At 41.3% G+C, this 20,095-nt stretch overlaps 1 protein-coding gene across 1 annotated transcript in view; it reads left to right on the top strand.

Annotated features, from left to right (window-relative positions):
- The window catches only part of LOC115903353 (melanopsin-like), a 37,719-nt gene extending 18,340 nt beyond the window's left edge, over window positions 1–19,379 (top strand). Inside the window, exons 2-10 of the mRNA XM_030947788.1 lie at window positions 181–323; window positions 2,067–2,200; window positions 3,660–3,863; window positions 4,293–4,464; window positions 6,279–6,434; window positions 7,510–7,617; window positions 13,105–13,279; window positions 15,519–15,668; window positions 18,993–19,379. Of these exons, the coding sequence (XP_030803648.1) occupies window positions 190–323; window positions 2,067–2,200; window positions 3,660–3,863; window positions 4,293–4,464; window positions 6,279–6,434; window positions 7,510–7,617; window positions 13,105–13,279; window positions 15,519–15,668; window positions 18,993–19,379 (1,620 nt within the window). The 5' untranslated portion in view covers window positions 181–189. The remainder of the gene's footprint in view (window positions 1–180; window positions 324–2,066; window positions 2,201–3,659; window positions 3,864–4,292; window positions 4,465–6,278; window positions 6,435–7,509; window positions 7,618–13,104; window positions 13,280–15,518; window positions 15,669–18,992) is intronic.
- Window positions 19,380–20,095: the final 716 nt, after the last annotated feature.

Genomic DNA, 20,095 nt, shown 5'->3' with positions numbered 1-20,095 from the left:
TGTCAACATTGTGAAAGTTACCTGAGGGAAACTTGATTACAGGGGATGTGAAAAGAACTCAGAAGTGTGTATTTCATTTGCACAAGCTGTGGAAGTGAATGCCAACAGCCTGAGCATGTGTTCCATGGACTAAGGGTCCCAAATGGGCTAACCTTTCCTTTTCCTCTGTTTTCCATTCAGGGTTTGACCATGAGTACCCAGCCACACACTGTGACCAAGGCAGAGATCCCTGGCCATGTTCTTTACACCGTAGGAACGTGTGTGCTTATCATTGGCTCCATTGGCATCATTGGAAACCTCCTAGTCCTCTACGCATTTTACAGGTACAAAAATTCCTTTTGGGGTTGATCTGAGTGGCCTTGAGTTTCACCTGTGCCCATGTGCAGATTTCTGCATTGCTTTCCACTTGGATTAAATCTAACGGCAACAAATGTGGGGGAAAAGAGAGGAGAATGCAACCCTACATGGATGAAAACACATCCATGTGTATCATTGACAACCTCAGTGTAAATTCCTGATAGTTTAAAGAATCAAATAAAATGAGAAAAAAATTGTTTTATAAACAATTTCCAATTGAAAGTTTAAAGAATGGTTTAATACTTCTAATGATAGAAACCACAGTCTTGCAGCTGTAGACTTATTCACTTACCCTGTAACATTTGCACAAATACTTGACAAACAGTGACACTCTTCCCAGGAGCCCAGTGGTCCTGAAAGGACCAAGAAGGCAATCTGCTGCATGAAATGAGCTCATGCCAACAGTGTATTTCCTGCTTCAGGCAGATCATAGGATTTCTGTCAGTTTGTGTGCTCTCTTGGTGGAGTAATAGGAGGCCAAAGCTACTGCAGCTAGAGTATACAAAAATCACATGGAGAAAAGAAACATCTGCCCTCTGTCCTACAATGTGATGATGGATTTCAAAATCCTCTGCATTCACTACTTGCTGTCATTATGTACGATGATGCAGCAGAGCCTTACAATGCTAGAGACACCAGTGGGGTTATGAACCAAGCATTAGTTTCCTATTCTTAAATGTTTAAGACAAATAAATTAGTTATTTTGAATAACAGGCTTCTAATATGATTTAGAGAAAATGAATTCCCCACAACTGTAGATACCTTCGTGACTTTTAAAATGCAGCATGAGCTCTGTATTTTTCTTGAAATGTGTGTGGTTTATCTGGTGTAATAAAAACATTAAATTGTCAAAGTAGGAATATCTGCATGGACAGATTAGCACCTGGGAATGTATGAACTCTGCACTCTCTCTTACCTTGTTTTTGCAGACAGTTATGAGACTCAAGAATTTATTAGAATTGCAGCAGCACTGAGATGGCTTTCTCACTTTCTTTTTCAGTATTTATCAGCATAAGGATAGAAATTCATGTTAGCTGCAAATACTGATATTGCAAAGAACATCAGAAAGGTCTCAGTTGTTTTCCATGGATAAGCTTTGCTTGCAGACCTCTGCTTTCACACTGCTTGTGTTGTGGTGTTTAATGCTGCCTGTTCATCTGCAACTGACAGGTTTCATTCTCTCTTATGAGATGTATATAAGCAAAAGCCCTTTCTCAAATCTCTGTGTGTGCTGTGCTCATGCTGTAGCACTTGGCAAAGGTCATTTAGCTAGTGATGTGTCAACCACTTCAGGCCAACTGTGTCAACACACCACCTCAGATCATCAGTTTTCATCAGGTCATCACCAGAAGCAGATCCTTTGGCTCTGTAACTTTCTTCAGATGTTCCTCATGTGCAGTACAAGGCACAATCAATATCACAGCACTCCTAGGGAACTGCTCTTCTGAACAAATCCATATTTATCAAGACAGCTGAAACTCTCCTTAGCTTGAAGAGGAAACAATCTATTTTATGGCTCCTGGTCTTTTCAATCATTATGAAATGACTACAGCTGTAGCTGCAGTAATTGACTGATGATTAGCAATTGATTCACTGCAAGTAACCATTGATTTCAACTTGGACAGTATTTGTTTTTGCTAGTAAGCGAAGTTAATTTTATAACTTTCCACTTTGTCTTTTTAAAACTATGTATTTCTCATGTTTTTAAGCAACAAGAAGCTGAGGACTCCCCAAAACTACTTTATAATGAATTTAGCTGTGAGCGACTTCCTGATGTCGGCTTCTCAGGCACCCATGTGCTTTGTCAACAGCTTGCACAGAGAATGGATACTTGGAGACATAGGTACTTTTCACCACTAATTCACACCTCACCAGCTTTATGCTACCTGCACCCTGTTTCACAGCAGCCTTGGCTTGGGCCATGGCAGGAGCAGCACAAATCTCTTGAGTCACAGCCCCAGACATTGTCAATCAGTGTGATGTCACAGCTGTGATTCTTTTATCTTACATATTTTGGAAAGGAAGGAGTCAAGATCCACATGTAATCACGTCACCCTTTATCTTGTAAGGGAGGTGTTATGACTGAAAATAGGTAGAAAAGTTTTAGTAAGTTGTAAGTATTTTTTCTGATAGTTAATACTTTTATTTAGAAATGTATGTTGATACACATTAGCATGCTTCTAGGAATCTCATATTTGATTAAGAGATTTAAATAACAGTAGTCTTTTGAGGACTCAGCAAGTTCAAGCCTTTTTCTTTCCAACTGCAAGAAAGAAAAGATGATCTATACTGAAATTAAGACTGAAATGAGGGTATTGCAAGAACCTCAGAAGGCTCAATGGTAGTTGATGCTCCTCATCATATTATGGGTGAAAACTTGCACCCACTGGTGGCTGTACAATGGTGGAGCAAGCCCAGAGACCGTCTACTGTTCAACAGCACAGAAAGGACTCTGTCTTAGTTTGAAGATATTTTTAGTCTTGCTCATCCCTTTAGATAAAATCAGTGCAAAGTACCATGCTGTCACAAATGAAGCATTTGATCTGGGTTGAGTGGGATTTGGTCCTTGGTTGCAAGTTACTTGTATAGACTTTAGAATTCTGCTTTAAGCTTGGGTCTGGTGTTTTTACTGCCTGTCACTCCTGGTGGGCTCTTGTTTATAACCACATGGGGCAATGCAAGATTTCAAAAAATGGCTGATCTTTCCACAGGTTGCTCCATTAAATTCAGCATAACTTTTTCCATCTGGTAGTGTAGTGCCTGAATGCAGAGAGGGTTAAGAGGTCTGTTTCATGTAAAAAATTTCAGTTCTTTTAAAAAGTGCTGCCATTAAATATAGGAGTTGGAGCTATGTTTTACAGTTGGTCTCTTAGTCACCAAATTTAAACTATTTCTGCATTTTTAAGGCACATAAATCAAAGTAATTTCTTGAACCACCCATCCATCATTAACAGACAGATGTCTGCTGCAGTGTGTTAAGATCAATATATTGGGCAACAGTCCAGGAAAATATAACTTTAATTAGATTGGATTTTCTTTGAGGCAGTTTTCCATTGACAGAACATTCCCAGTTGCAGCCTGCAGTGAAGTAGGACTTGTTTAAATACATATATTTGTATTTTATGTATATTTATGCTTTTCTAATAAACAATAACTATGAAAATGTGAAGCTAAGAAAATGCTTCTATTGAGAGAAAAGACCAGAGCAAGGGAAAAAACCAGGGAGATTTATATCGATGAGCTCTGAGAAAAAGCATGGCTCTTTTCAGGAAAGCCCCTGACATTGCCATTTCCTTCTTCAGGCTGTAACCTGTATGCTTTCTGCGGGGCTCTCTTTGGGATAACCTCGATGATGACTCTGCTGGCCATCTCTGTTGACCGCTACCTGGTGATCACAAAGCCCCTGCAGTCCATCCAGTGGACTTCCAAGAGACGCACCATGCAGATCATCGCCCTGGTGTGGCTCTATTCGCTGGGATGGAGCGTGGCTCCGCTCCTCGGCTGGAGTATGTTGTCTGCTCTCTCTCTCCTAGCATTCCCTGTGTGCTCTTTTTAGTCTTGCTTGGGGTGTAAAAAAAAAGAGTTTTCTTATCAGTCCCCATGAAGATGCCCTGCCACCACCCGATGGTTTGTTGTTGTAGCACACATCTGCACCTACTGCACTGCACAAACTCTCTGCCCCCCTACATCCAGGGTGTGTTAAAGCAGAACAACCTACAGATGGAGTATTAGGTATGTACCTGAGAGTTCTGTAGTCAGGACCTCCTCTCTATGTGGGCACTCACTTCTCAGACCTCATATATGGTGTGTAGTTTGGCTGGCACTTGAAGACCACAGATACAGAACAGGGTTTATTTTAATCACTTAGTGGCTGGATCAGCACCTGCTCTAACCTTGGGTGCATGTGTGAATAATGTGTTCAATGTATTCCATAGGTTCTTATGTGCCCGAGGGCTTGATGATATCCTGCACATGGGACTATGTAACCTACTCCCCTGCAAATAGAAGCTACACCATGATTTTATGCTGCTGTGTGTTTTTTATCCCCCTGGTAATAATATTCCACTGCTATTTATCGATGTTCCTGGCCATAAGGCGTACTGGCAGGTAAGCAATCTAGCTGAAAGAAGTATATATCCCTTTTTGTGTAACAGAAGATTTTCTCAGTTTCTTTAGCTGCAGAAAAATCTGAATCAAAAATTAGTCTGAATTGAAATTGACAGCTGTAACAGGAGAACTATTTTTTGTCAATTTAAAACTGGAATGGATGTATGAATTTCAGGGTAGAAGAAGTCTCTGGTGGTTCTAATCTTATTCCGCTGTAGTAATTAATAGTACGCCAGATACTTGGATTGAGTTATTTGCATTTCAGATTTGCGCTACAAGAAAACATGTCCTTGTGTATTCCAGCAGTTTTCAGCCTCAAGGGATAATAAAAAATGTGTAGCAATGGGGGAATCATCTGCCTTTCAGCTGTTCTGTAAACAAAACAGTCCTCACATTTTTTGACAGTTTTATTTAAGGCAAGCATCCCAAAACCCATCATGCTTCACTCAAGCATCATAACTACATACACAATATTTGGCTATGCTTGCTCATATGTTTTTCCCCAAAAAATTTTGGCCTGTGTTTGAAATGAAAAATCAGCAGGGTGTTAGATCTGTAAACTAACATCATTCTATCAGTTATTTTTCTACTAATGGCTTATCTTTGGTCTGATCCAACACCAGCTGGTGCTGTGAGTCCTTTCTGCTGCTCAACTGTGTCATCAGTTCTGATGGCTTTTCTCTGCTCCTGTGTGCAGGCACTTGTTGAAATAATTTGGCTTCATAACCCTAAATTCCACTTTTATAAGTACATTTATATATGTCTAAAATGAAGTTCTTTCTGAAGTCTATTTTTTGGCCTTTGTCTTGGTTTTTATTGTGCTTTGCGTATGTGTACTTGATACCAAGCAAAGGAATGCATCCTTAAAATAATGGTGCCTTGTACACCCATGGAGCACAGTGGACATAAGTTTTTGTTATGCCTTTTGCAAGGTCGGGCTGGATGGAGCTTTGAGCACCCTGGTCTAGCTGATGGTGTCCTTGGTCATAGCAGGCATTGGGACTAGAGGATCTTTAGGCTCCCTTCCAACCCAGGCCATTCTGTGTTTCTTTGATTCTGTTCTATATTTACAGTGTACCAGCAGGGACTTTGTTACCCTTCTGGCTGGTAATTAATGTCTTCAGCCTGAAATATATCTCCATTTAATAACATTAATATGTAAAATTTGTTATTTCTATGCTAAAGAATATAAAATGCCTACCTATATAAAACATTTAAAATAAAATGTAGGGTGTTTGCTGTGAGAAGAGAGTTTGATTTTTCATAACAAAAGTATTAGGACTTCCTGTTGTACCTCCCACTGAAAATACTCTTTAATAAATAAATCTGCTGGTAAGTAAAAATGTCCTTGCAAGTGTTTGGGACAGGTTTCTCAAAACTGTCAGGGTATTCCAGCATGCGGTTACCTCATGAATTGGAATTTCTGCAAGCTGTTCCTACCTTGAAAAGGAAAAGACATAAGAATTGATTTTGCCATCCAGCTGTGCCTTTTCTTGCTCCACCTCTAAAAGCAACACAGGGCAAGAGATACCAATTTCTGTATCTTTGCAGCCTGAAACCCTCCTTGTGCTTGGGATAAAGACACAGCAGTCCTGTCCTGTAGTGCCAGGGGTTCTGACTCAGCCTTACAGGCAAACACAACACTTGCAACCACATTAATTACCTTCTAGGGTTTTTAAATATCAGAGGAGAAAAGAACAGTTAGAGTGGTGAAATACAAAATTTACTTAATTTTGCATATTGCTGAGAACATATTAGAGGTATTGCTTTTTTCATTGTCCTGCTGAAATATCTGTATTTTCCCCCCCTTACAGAGATGTTGAAAAGCTGGGGTCCTGCAGCCGGAAATCCTACCTCTCTCAGTCCATAAAGAATGAGTGGAAGCTGGCAAAAATTGCTTTTGTGGTCATCATTGTGTTTGTCTTGTCCTGGTCTCCATATGCTTGTGTCACCTTAATTGCCTGGGCAGGGTAAGTGGAAGAGCAATCCAAACAGCAGGGGTTAAGCAAATAAGATTCGTACTATCATCCACATGAGGCAAATCTCCTTTTTGAATGGGTCTTAAATAATTACTACCTTAGAGGTGATATTCATTCCTCACTATATCCTTGTGAATGAAGCAGAAAAGGGATTATTTATCTATGCATTTAGAAACTATTATGACTTTTTAGTCTTAATATTTGGTACACAATGTTTTATCTCCCACATGATGCTTTCTTTGTATAAACTGGAGGAGTTACCTCCTTTATCTCCTAATACCCTCCTTTCTTCCATACACTGCTGTCTCCTCCACCCATTTTTCACAGCACTGGTATGTTGTCAATGCATGTTCTACTCTTCAAGGCCCGGTTGGATGGGGCCTTGAGCAAGCTCATCTAGTGAAACATGTCCTTGCCCATGGCAGAGAGGTTGGGCTGGATGATCTTTAAGGTGTCTTCCAACTCAAACCATTCTGTGATCCCATGATTGTGCTTATGCTGCACTGACATTGGTCACACCTGACTGACTGTGGGAGCTTAAAGTCTGAAGGGAAATATGGGTTTCAAACCACTTCCAGTCCTCTCTTCCTTCTGCTGTACTCAGAATTGAGGCGCTGACACGCATTATTGTGCAGCACACATGCTGCTGCTGAAAGATGGTTTTGGTTTGATTTCTATCATCATCGTTGATTTCTATCATCATTCACTTTTCCCAGATGGCCACAAAGGGGGTTCTTTTGTTGGAGTTTTAGTGTTTTGTTTTTAAGGTTGTTTTTTATTTGTCTATTGTAGAAACAGGGAAAGTGATCCTTTATGATCCTAGTCATCCTAAAATTACTTGTTATATGTCTTTGGTCTTCTTTAAGTGAATAAAACCCAGTACATGCTGTCAAATTCAAACCTTTCCTCTGAGCAAAGAAGTCACTGGAAAGAATCAACTTTACAGGTGTATTTCTTATAAAAAGATATTAGCACAAAACCAATTTTAAAGAGTAGAATGTTTTAGTAATATAGTATCCATGTAATCCATGGCATAGCTGTGTGTAATGTTTTTGCTTTGTTTTAGTCGAGGCAACAGCCTAACACCATATTCCAAATCTGTGCCAGCAGTTATTGCCAAAGCTTCTGCAATCTACAACCCCATCATTTATGCAATAATTCACCCAAGATACAGGTACAGTAAATACATAGGTATGTAGTATGTGTACAACTGTACATGCAAATGTGAATTTTTTACACAGAACAAACTACCCTCATTCCTTCAGCCTCACCCTGTGCAGTGCATGTTCCATGTTCCCACACTGACCAGGCCATGGTGGGCTCCCAATGGTCAGACCCAGCTGGTACATGGCAACTCCAGATATGGCCTGGGGAGTGGCCAAAAGAGAACAGTCCTTCCTTTCACCTTTCCTCACCCTCAAGAGTCCTGCTCTGCCCTGTGGAGCTGCACAACACCATGACTGACAGCAGGAGAAGATGATGCTCAGGTCACCTTTCATCATACCAGAGACAGCCACTACAGAGCATTCTCTAGAGAAAAGGTCCCCACCAGTGAGGCTCCAAAAATCACATCCTTACCAATTTAAGCAGCTCTATATGCATATGTTCAAGGTTTGGTTTTCTGAAGAATTTTTTTGCAAAAAATTTTGGGACACTGGCAGCAAAAATTACTTTATTATACCAAGGGGATATACTTGTTACAGACCTGCCATCCAGCATACCTGTAGAATTTTTTGCAAATCTTTCAAAGCATAGCTACCACAAAGTGATGTTTTGTCAAAAGTTCTGAGAAAACACAGGGATGCCATGGTAGGAAATGTGATAAATGTATAAATACCACTAGATGGCAGGGTTAGTCATTGGTATGAGGCTTGTTTCACCCAAGAAGTGGAAAAGCTGGTAAATTCCATTGCCTGACAACTCAGACTTGGGAGCTGGAAATTGAGTTCATTGTTTAGGATGTCTGATGCATGATAGTGTGGTTGTAAGAAAAGTGAAGGTTTCTCAGAAGGCTGGTCAAAACACACCCAAAAAGGGTGAAAACCTTTCACCCTATGATTCTGTAGAATCATAGAATTGTTTGGGTTGAAAGGCATGTTAAGTATCATCAAGTTCTCACCACCTACCATGGGCAGGGACACCTTCCAGAAAACCAGGTTGTGCAAAACCCCATCCAACCTGGCCTTGAACACTTCTAGGGATGAGACATGCACAGCTTCTTTGGGCAGCCTGTTCCTGTGCCTCACCAGCACCACAGTAAATTTCTTCCTAATATCCAAGCTAAACCTTCCCTCTTTCAGTTTAAAGCCATTCCCCCTTGTCCTATCCCTATATGCCCTTGTGAGAAATACTTCTTCAGCTTTCCTGTAGCCCTCATTCAGGTACTGGACAGTGCTGTAAGGCCTGTCCAAAGCTTTCTTTTCTCCTGGCTGAACAGCCCAACTCCCTCAGCCTATCTGCAGAGGAGAGGTGCTCCAGCCCTTTGGTTATGTTCACAGCCTCCTCTGGACTTGCTGCTTCAGGTCCATGTCCTTCTTGTACTGGGACCCCAGAGCTGATGCAGCCCTGCAGGTGGGGTCTTACCAGAGCAGAGCAGAGGGGCAGAATCCTCTCCCTCCCCTGCTGCCCACACTCCTCTGGATGCAGGACATGATCCAGGACACGTTTGGCTTTCTGGGCTGTGAGTGCCCATGGCTGGGTCATGTCCAGCCTCTCACCCACCAGCAGCCCCAAGTCCTTCTGGGCAGGTCTGCTCCCAGTCCATTCTCTGCCCAGCCTGTGTTTGTGCTTGGGATTGCCCTGACCCACACACAGCACCTTGTACTTGCCCTTGTTGAACTTCCTGAGGTTCCTGTGGGCTCCCCTCTCCAGCCTGTCCAGGTCCCTCTGGATGCCATCCTTCCTCTCAGTGTGGCAGCCACATCCCACAGCTTGGAGTCATCACCAAACCTGCTGAGGGTGCTCCTGATCCCACTGTCCCTGTGACCAACAGCGATGTTAAACAGGGCTGGTCCCAACACCCACTCCTGAGGTCACCACTCTCACTGAGCTCCATCTGGGCACTGAGCCACTGACCACAACTCTTTGGGTGTGACCACCCAGACAACTCCTTTTCCACCAAGTGGTTCATCTGTCAAATCCCTGTTTCTCCATTTTGGAGACATATTTTGCTTGAAAATGTCTGCTATCATAACTAACAGTTTTTGCATCCTCCAAAAACCATCTGAATTTTTTGAAGTCTGTAGAGCATTTTAGTTTAGAGTAGGAGAATGCCTAGTTTCTGATAGGTTGCAGAAGTTCAATGAGAAGTTTTGATGGCTGTCTGATGTGTTTAGTACCCATTATTTGTTTCTGAACCAAAGTTATTGTGTTCAGTTTATTATTTTTGCAAGGAACAAAAGGTGGGCAAGGTTGCCCAGAGAAGCTGTGGATGCTTCCCTGGAGGTGTTCAAGGCCAGGCTGGATAGGGCTTTGAGCAATGTGGTCTAGTGAAAGGTGTCCCTCCCACAGTATCAGGCTTGGAACTGGATGATCTTTAAGGTTCCTTCAGGATCCCTTCCAACCCACACCATCCTATGGCTCTGTGACAGTGAACTTCTTCAGTCAGGCTTTTCCCTATCAGCAGTGGCTTCTTAAGACTGTTAAGGAAAAGACTGGAGTCCACAACAAGCTTTCAGACATTTTCTTTATAAGTATCTTGTTTTTATCTTCTTTTATTTTTTTCCCTGCTTTCTAATCTGTATTTCTAGGCACATCAACAAGATAAATTTTTATGGATTTGTGAAGACATTTCGTGCACTTGGGAGCAATCCAGTCAGGAAAAGAAGTAATGTTCAGTCCCTTGTGATGAATCAAAAATGCAGTTTCAAAACTGAAAAACCCCTACAGTACACTAATAAGTCAGTTGGTAAAAATATGTTGGCAGGACCAATTTTGCTTCAACAGTGTATAATGAATATATATATGTTAAGGTTATTATTTCTGGATAATTTCCAAATCTTCTAATTATTCACATTATGCCTTGAAACTAATTTATTCAAGCACAGATAAATGGGCCAGTCTGTTCAGGCCAAAGGGTTAAGGGTTTGAGCAGGGATAATTTGTCATTTTATATTGGAACTACTGAACCAAATTACATCTAAATTATTTTCCAAATCTTTCTAGAAAGAGGCATCCAGAAATCAGAATCAAGAGTGTTCAAATCCAGCTCAATCCACTAGCAAAACAAGATGCTTTTTTGCACAGAGAATTCCTAATACTGCACATCTTAAAATCCCAGCAAAACCAAGCCTTTTTGTGGGGTTTCCTTACCTTAAACAATGGAGGAAAAAAAAAGTACATTCTAGTGAATGTAACTGAAAATGTTACAGTGACCTTTGTGCTAGCACTTGGCTTCTAAGAACTGGTTTGAGAGTTTGCTATATTCCTCCTCATCTACCCACCCCCCTGCCCACTCATTCCCTACCTGCAGAAAGGAGAATAACACTTCTCCTTAACAGGACTCACAGGAGCAAGCAAATGTAAGTGAGGAATGTACTCAAAGTTTTAATTTGTGGAATGCTCTTTTGTGGGGAAGAAAGCTTTCACATCTTTAATGACTTGCATGTTGTATCTGTGTTCTACAATAACTCTAACACATTGCTATGTTAGAGTTATTGCAGAAACTCCCTTACATTTTGGGAGTTTTGGGTTTTGGAATAATTCTTTCATAGCAAACAGCAAATTCTGCAATGCTGTGTTTCCAGCTGGCTCCCAGGCAAAGCAGAATTACACAAAAAATATTGGTTCAAAACTCCTACATCATAAATAATGAATAATCACAAATAACTTTGAGTTGCAGTATTTTTTTGAAGTTACTTGCAATTACTATATTACTTACTATATAAAAGTCACTTTAGGTGACTCTTTTATTTCAGATTATAGGAATATCATTAAATAAGTACCTCCATTTATGCCTTTTATTTCACACTTACAATATTAAAACTCCCTTCAAAATCTGTACTTTCATCCCAACCAGCAAAATGTCCCTCAATACTCCTCCCAAATATTAGTAAAATAGAAATTCTGGTCCCTCAAGACCTCAAAAATGTTCATATGTTTTCCTTGAAAGTTCACCATCAGACATTTATTTCCTGCATCTCTATCATTAGGAGACCTCTGTGCTGAACCTCATTTAATAGATGGATGGTGTGTTTTTCACAAACTTGAATTTGTCAGAGGGAAGTAGTTCAGCTTAGCTGGGGAAGAAAGCTGGCAGCTGCTTTTCAGTACCAGACTGAGGTCTTCAGCCTGAAAGAAAGTTCATGGGGGCTTGACATTTTCTCGTGTCCTCTAAACCCTTTCTCAGGGCCTTTTATTTTGTGCACAGCATTAACCATATTTTTTTACCTAGCACCATGTGAGCACCCTTCTGCCCCACGCTGTTCAGTGAGCCCTGCCTGGTCACCAACAGGCATCTGGGCAGGATCAGGAATGATGGTGCAGGCAGCTTTTTTCAGTCCTCATCTCCAGAGCAGACACAGATCTGCTGTTCACTTGCCTTTGAAACTACAGAGGAAAGAATTGCAGAACTGTTTAGAGTGCGGTGATGATGCCAAATATTGAGGTTTGGTGGTGGTGGGTTTCTTTTCTTTTATTACAAGCAAGTGACCTCATTTCATGATGCCAGAATCATGTCTCTTAAATTTTAACATGAGTGATCTTTTGTGAGAATAGAAATGATGATTTAAAATGTCCTGGTTATTCAACAAACCTAGTAACTATAGAAGCAAAAGGTTTTACAATATACACCTGCTTGACTTGCATCTCAGTGTAAAGTCAATGTACTGACATCCCCCAGTGATCCATGGTCCTCTGCATCAGTTCCTTGCCATATGCCTTGTTGCTGCCTCACTTCTTGACCTGTTCATTTTTTTTTTTTTTTTGGTCCCCATTAGCTTCATCTGTTGGGCTGAAATAATGGATTGGGAAGTGCTGGGGAGGTGTTACACCAAATGAAGCGTTCTGACTAGCATTGCCCTGTGAGGAGAAAGGCCAGCTGGCATTGCCCAGGGGAGGCTCTTGGACACTTCTGGTCCATGCAGGGGCACAATTGGGGTCAGGAGAAATAGACTCACTCAGTCATGACTGAGATTATTATTTAATCAATAAGGCAGATTTGGGGTCTAGACCATCCTTCTCCTCCATGCTTGTACAGTGTTAATTTTCACTAGGAGTTTACAGTAGCTGTCATGATACAAATAATTAACAACATCTGATTCTTCTGGCCCTCTTCCTCTTCCCTTGTTTCCACTCATTCTGTGCCTTTGCACAGTGAAGACCTTTGTACCAACTAGCCTGAAATTTTCTGGGTTGACATTTTAAATAAACCATATGCAATCATGCTCTTCAAGATATTTTCAATTCTTATCACTTACCTATGCAGCTCTTCTGTGTGTGTTTTGACACAAGGCCCAGAAGGACCTGTTATTTTCTTTTCAGCCTGTTGAGTTGTTTGCACCAGCTACCTGCTGTTTGCATGTAATCTTTAAGACCCCCTTAATGAAAACAGAAGCTGTGTTGATGTGATGGAAAGAGACAGCATTTGCACCACATGAATTTCAAAGCCGTGTCTTCAGTGTGACAGGTTTGGCTTTTTTTTTCTTCTCACGTTTTCCCTCAGGAAAACCATCCACAAAGCTGTTCCCTGCTTGAGGTTCCTTATACGAATATCAAAGAATGACCTCCTGAGGGGACCCATAAATGAGTCATCCTTCAGGACCTCTCTCTGCAGCCACCACTCTCTTGCTGGCAGGACCAAGAGCACTTGTGTTTCCTCTGTTTCTGCTGGAGAAACTGTAAGTCTTTTCTTCTTTCCATGAAAGAAAGTAAGTATAACATTTCTCAGCCTCTAAATAAGCAACACTATAAATACATATTCAAAATTAGAGAACAGAAAAGGGAAGGGGGAGAGTGTAGCTAATTTTTTTGGTCGTGTAAGGTCATTTCTGCAAAGCTGGAAGTTCATGGATGATGATTTATGATCATAAAAAGCATTCAGGCCAGCATATCTGTGTGGTTCTGATGCCTGCTGGGACCAAGGATGTTCAGATTAAGTCTTTAATGTGAACTAAAAAGAGCCATTGTCAGGCACTGCCTGTGTCACCAACCACTGGCTATGTTAGGTAGCTTGATGGCCTGGAGGACAAGAAAGCAATCTTCCATCCAAAGTTTTATAACTTATCCAAAAGGTCTCTTATTATTTTAGAATAAGTCCATTTTCTGTAGGATGGGAAATTTTTTACTTCTTTACCTGAATTTTAACCATGAGGAGTGAAAGGCTCCTGCCCCTAGAGCATGGCGGGATGTTTTGTAGGAACATACCCCAGGCAGCAGTAAGGATGGTGACCGAGTGAGATAGAAACAAAAGAATCCCTTGACACTCTTCACAGCCTCTCTCAGTCACAAGAAGCTTTCTGCCTGCAGAGATGCTGGGAAAGTGGCTCCTCAGGGGGATGGCAGCCATAGCAAAGTCTGGGCTGGGGCTGGCCCTCCTGGGGACCTGTGCTGCTCCCCCTCAGTTTGGGCATCAGAAACCTCTCAGAGCTGCCACCAGTAACCTCTCACAAAATTATAAATCCTAGGTATAGCTTTTATACCTTTATAAATACCTTTATGTATAAAAACCTAATTTTTCTCCCATTACTCCTTTGTTTGATGCCAAATGAAGTAATTTCAGCTACATCATCCTGATCCAAGAAGCTTTCTGTTCCTCACTGTTGGTCACTACTCGGCTTTGGTTTGTTCATGTTAGCAGGTGATTGCATGTATTTTGATGTGGGTGCTGCTCAAAAAGACAGGATAATGAGGGTAAGAGGCTTCAGCTTTTGGCACAACTTTGGCTTAGGGGAGTCTCTTTTAAAACCCCTGCTGTTAGCAGTGCACAGCACTGTGCTGTGCTGAGTTGATGCAGCCAAAGGCAATTGTCCTTTGGGGCAACTGACAGCTCAGTGCAGCTGTAGAGGTTTTAGCTGAAACAGCAGCTGCTGAAATAAAAGCTAAGCTTGATGACTTTGGCGTGACAGCAGGACTGACTGAAATTTTGGAATGCTCCTATAAAACATTGATGGTCAAATAATGACACCAGGAATACTGGCACTGTAAAAGATGCAGCTGTTGCCACCAACATTTTCTTCTGTGTGTTGTGTACATGTTAGTGAAGGGAACAAACGTATTTGTGATTCATGTCAAGGAACATTTCATCCAAGGAGTTTTATTCATCAGGTGAGGGGAAATAAAAAGGTGCCCACACAAAGATGTATGAGCAAGGTGATGCAGAGGAATTATGCACTATCTTCCCATTTGTGTGGAGCCCTGTCTGCCTGTCTGGCCTCTGTCTATCCGTGTCTAAAAGCTGGTGTTGGAGTGGAATGATCTCATCATTGATAATCAAAAAGTAACCACAAAGTAAGGGATGACAGACGGCCTCACCCCAGGCCTGTAAAGGGAGGAGCACTTTTGCAATGTCCCATTTGTGCTTCATTACTGACATGCTCTTAGAAAACTAGAGCAAAGCCCACCCACAGTCTCCCATGTACTAATGAGGGTTTGTAGAATCAGCAAGCTCATGTAGATTGAGAAGCCCTTGGTGATCTGGATATTCTGCTGGGATATATGCAGACATGGTTTTGGATCTGTCCATGTCCAGGGTTTTGTATCAGCTGGTGGCCACACAGAATGCCACAAGACATATTAAACAGATTGATTGTATTGGCTTCCATCTTTAGAATTCAGATGCTCTGCAGGTATAATGTCGCATAAGCAATGAGATAAAAAAGGGTGAAAAACATTCTGGTGTTTAAATAAATTTTCATTATTTCCACGTTGGTTTTATTTTTGGTCAGCAAGCAGAATAGTCCAGGGTAAGTAACAAGACTGAAAATAAAGCCTCTCCCCAGGAGAGTTTTGAGTGTGAGACCTATGTTAGAATGGCTTTACTTTTCTGTGAATGTGCATGGGTTTTGCTAGAGTTTGAGAAGTTACAAGAATTTCAGAAAGGATGCAACTGTCTGAAATCCTTTATCAATTTGTGATTAGACCTGGAGCAACGTAGAGCTCGACCCTGTGGAGCCAGCTCAAGAGAAACTGAAGCCTCGCCGAAGTCATTCTTTCTCCACAAGTGTGAGACAAGAAAAGAGAGACCTGCTCCCAAAGACCTGCTGCTGTGATGCATCCACTACCCAAAAGGTATGGAAAAAACTCTCAGCTGAGTACTCTCCATTTTGGTGCTAATCTTGCTGCAGGACATCATCTCTGGAATGATAATTCAGCTTTTGCCCATCTATTTCATCTGTGGGCCTTATTTATACTGATTCCAACATCCTCTTTCTCCTTGCTGTTATTTCTTTTCTTCCTTTCTTTCTTTTTTTTCTTTTTTTTTGTGTGTGTGTCTGTGTGTGACAAGTGAGAGTGCCAGTAATGCCTAATTAACTTTTTTCACTTTTTAACTGATATTTGCCTGTTTTTGGAAAGCCAGCTGTGCTTAAAGCTCTGAAGCTGCATTAAGGTATAGTCAGTAGCATCAGATGGAAGAAGATGAGTTCTTTGCCTATTTATTGTTCCTTCCATCATGGTCCTTGTGTCCATACTGTGGCAGTCTCCTTTTAGAGTAAAGACAAGTCTGCAAAACAGTTTGACATGATAGAAGCCACCATTTTCCTTCTTTTCAGTGTACATTAAAATGTTTTATTTTTGTTGAGGGGGAAGATGAGAAAGAAACTCCCATTTCTCCCTAAGAGTGGGAGAGTCTGGCAGCTGCCACCCTTCCCTCACTGAGAGAGGAGATGGTGAGTACTCAGTGCATCCTCTGTGGATGCATCACCCTCGTTGGCCAAACCACTGAAGTTTGGTGCCCTGTTGTTGAGGAGCACTCCATTCCCTGATGGGGGCAATAGGTCACCCATGAGTCAGCTTCTGCCAGATTGTAACACCAGTTTCCAAATGAGTTTTTGTATGGGTGTCACAGTGTCAGGCATACACCAGTGCTGCCTTTTTAGGGAAAGACTGATGTGGCTTACAAGCCCCTGTATGTGCCTGGATTGAGTAGCACGCCCTTTTTTGATGGAGGCACCCTTTCATGGGGTTACTTTAGTGCATGTCGACAAACACCCACACCTTGGGCAGCTACAGCATCTGCTTCTGTCCCCTGTGCTCCCTTCCAGATCTGATGGTAATTGTCTAGAGACAGCATGGTTTAAAGCAGGAACTGCTCTGAAAATTTCCAGCCACCTCATGATCCAATTCCTGCATGCCTCTGTCCTGTCTTCTTTCATGTGTGTCATTAAGATCAAGTCCTGAGAAACCTTGTTCTTTTCCTGTAACTGTTGTGAACAGTATTGGAGGAAAAACAGCAGCTTCAAATGTGGTGTCAGACAACATGGGCTCAAATCTCTTACTTAGTTTTGCTGCCTTCTTCAGCAGCCAAGTGTGTCCAAGGTTGTAGCCAAGTGGCAAAAGATACTGTCTCCAGGTTCTGGAGAATCACTGGCTTTCTGTCTCACAAGGAAGGAGAAGGGAAGTAAATCTCAGGTGGTCTGCATGAACAGTTCAGCAATAAAAGAAATAAATCTGAATCTGGAATTCAGCAATTGTGTAGCCTACAAGAAGGCTCATGTGCTATACTTTGCCTTTGAAAGACATCTCTTGAATTACTTTGATAAATAACCCTTTAGACTTTCAGTGGCATTCACTGAGCTATGAGTTTATTTATACTGAATGTTTGCATTGAATGTTCAAAGCCTCATTTGCTTTTCTTACTGTTTTCAGCAGAGACTCCTATGTGTTGTGTAGATCCTTTGTGTGTTCATTGTAGCTCAATGCAATGCATTGCTATTCATACTATCAGAGCAAATATTTATTTGTCAAGCTCAGTTAGAGTGTTTCACAATAAGACCACCCATTTATCCTTTAAAAAAAAAGGAAAACTCCAACAAACACTAAAGAAGCACCAATGCATTTTTTAATATTTATTTTAAGGTTTTAATAGCATTACTGGATTGTCTTTGACTGAATTCCAATTAGATTACTTCCAAAAACACTCAGTTGTGGACAAGCCAGTCGGTGTCCCAGGTTTGGTGCATTCCAAAGCATAAAAATGCATGTGACTGTTTTCTGTGCTGCTACAAAGATATGATCCAGCCCCATCACTTACTTCAGTTATGATAGTAACAAACTTGATGAAGGCTAACACCTGGAAATTTAACATGGCAATGAAGAGGCTTTTCTGGAAGTATTAAAATGGGAGTTTGGATACTTGATTTCAAAGAAGAGAGGTCAAATGTCCCCTCTGCAATCAGATTTTGTTTCAAGGGGATTACCTGATGTGAAAGCTATTAAAAAAACTTCTAAGTGGGTGTTGTGCCCACCAAGCCACATCCAAAAGGAACCTGTCCTTCTGTTGCAGTGTAAACAGCACTTGAAACAGGAAGGAGTAGTTTTGGAGTTGGATTTTTTCATTCTATTATTATCTTTCATATGGAAGAATGGGCTTTTCTTCTCTGTCACACTGATTTAAACTACTTTTTTTAGCACAGTGTGCTTTCCTACACTTGGTAGATACAGCAGCTGGAGAAATCATTATCAATGGGGATTTGTGAATGATTCCTGCTTGTGGAGTAGAATGACACAGAACTATGGGAATTCACATGGAAATGAAGTAAAACCTGTACTTTACTGTAAATACTGGTTTTCCCTCGAAAGTAGGGACTTCTAGTTTATATCTCCATCTGACGCAGTGGTTTTATCACCTTGATTGTCATTTTTTTTAAAGAAGCCAAAACTGATTACTTATGCCTTCCCTTGCCTATGTATTTGAATATTAACTGACACTTTCAAAGCTTACTTAATTGACTCTGAATTGCATACTGTGCACAAGAGTTATGGAAAGAACACAGAGGCCTTGCAATCAGAGCCAAGTTAGAAATCAGAATTCTCTCTAAATAGACAGATAAGAAATTTTTTGCAAAGAAAGTCTTTATTGCTTATTTCTTGGAGGAAGCACTTTCCAATGTGTGAATGCAAGGCCACCAACTTCCCTGCGGTAGTATCAGAAGCTTTTGGGGAGAGACAGAGATTGTCACAAGGTTGACAGAACTTTAGGAGAATAAAGAATGAAATGTACTTGAGTCTTATCTGAGATCTCTTCCATGAGAAGAGAGAGAAGTGCAATAATGTAGTACCCTGATAGCACAAGATGTATTAAAAATGAAGTAATACCAGTTCATTAATGATTAAATAAGTCAGATACAAGCATGAGCTATTGTTTTCTTCTTCTTTTTTCTTCTTTTCAGCCTCTGCTGATATTTGAGTACATCTTATTTTGTTCCATTTAATGTTTTGCTTTCCAAGCAGTACATGTTAGCTGATCATGATTTTCCTTCAAGTTAATGATTCAAGTATTTAGAAAATTGGGCTTGTGGCTCAAATATTGACTAGTGGCAATGAATATTCCAAATGCTGTTTTCCACAGCCCCATGGTGTCTGACAATGCTAAATCTTATGTCTTCACTCCAGGTTTCGCTCTCCTCCAGTTCTTTGGAGAAGGTGCTTGGGCAGCCTGTCCTACCCAGTTCCTCTGCAGCACTTATGACCAGCTCCTTGAGAGCAACTTCTCTGCCTGTCAGATTGAATAGCAGCAGTGTCACCAGTGGAGACTCAAGTACTTCCCATATGGCAACTCAAGGAAGTCAAGTGAATGGAGTTGTGGACTCTCTCACTAGCAATGCAGTCCCTCGCATCATCATCATTCCTACCTCAGAGACCAATCTGTTTCAGGAAGAACTGGAAGAGGAAGAGACTGATTTATTCCACTTTCATGACAAAAAGGGCAATCTGCTGGACTTGGAAGGGCTTAGCTCATCTATGGAGTTCCTTGAAGCTGTTGAGAAGTTTCTATCCTAAGTTTGTCAAAAGAAAACTTTCCGGTAATTATTTTCTTGGCATCTTCTCCACTTAATTATACCAAATAACTGAAGCCTTGTAGCTTAGATCATCAGATTTTTTTTTTATATGTTTATATAGTAGTCACTAGGCAGCCTTCAGATTTATCTTTGTCCAAACCAGCTCAGGCATGGAAACAGGCTTTCTTTCAGATTGTGCTGCAGGAAATGAGCAGTGGAAGATGTGGCAGCACAATCGAGTGGCATTGGTCAAGGAGGCTGCCTGATCTGTTGCCACTGATGGTGACACGGTGGGGGTGCCACTGATGGGGGTGCCAGCAGAAGGGAAAATGACTGACTGAGAGAAGGGTCAGCTGCTGAATGCTTCTGCTATCTGCACATGGAGCAGCGTTCCTGTTTTGGCAGCTCTACTCTGGACAGCGATCGGAAGCACCGTGAGACCGCAGCTTCCACCAGCCCCAGCCGTAAGGCAGATGGCTACATGACCTAGTACTAGAGTTTAATCAAATAATTCTCAGCATTGTTTTTGCTGTGTTTTATTTTTTAAATAGGCAGCATGCTAAACATAAGGAAAGAAACTGGTGGTTTTTCACTGGGAAGTGACTGATTCTCAGCTTCCAATCCTCTGAAGTTTAGTGGTAGAAATCTGGATTTTACCTCAGCATTAGCATGGTCACCTAAATGTCAAAATGCAAGGTGCTATATGCTAAAACATAC

This window comes from Camarhynchus parvulus, chromosome 4 (genome assembly GCF_901933205.1).
Source record: "Camarhynchus parvulus chromosome 4, STF_HiC, whole genome shotgun sequence".
Classification (NCBI taxonomy): domain Eukaryota; kingdom Metazoa; phylum Chordata; class Aves; order Passeriformes; family Thraupidae; genus Camarhynchus; species Camarhynchus parvulus.
Note: the sequence above shows the minus strand (reverse complement) of the source record. Positions and strands in the feature narration are given on the sequence as shown.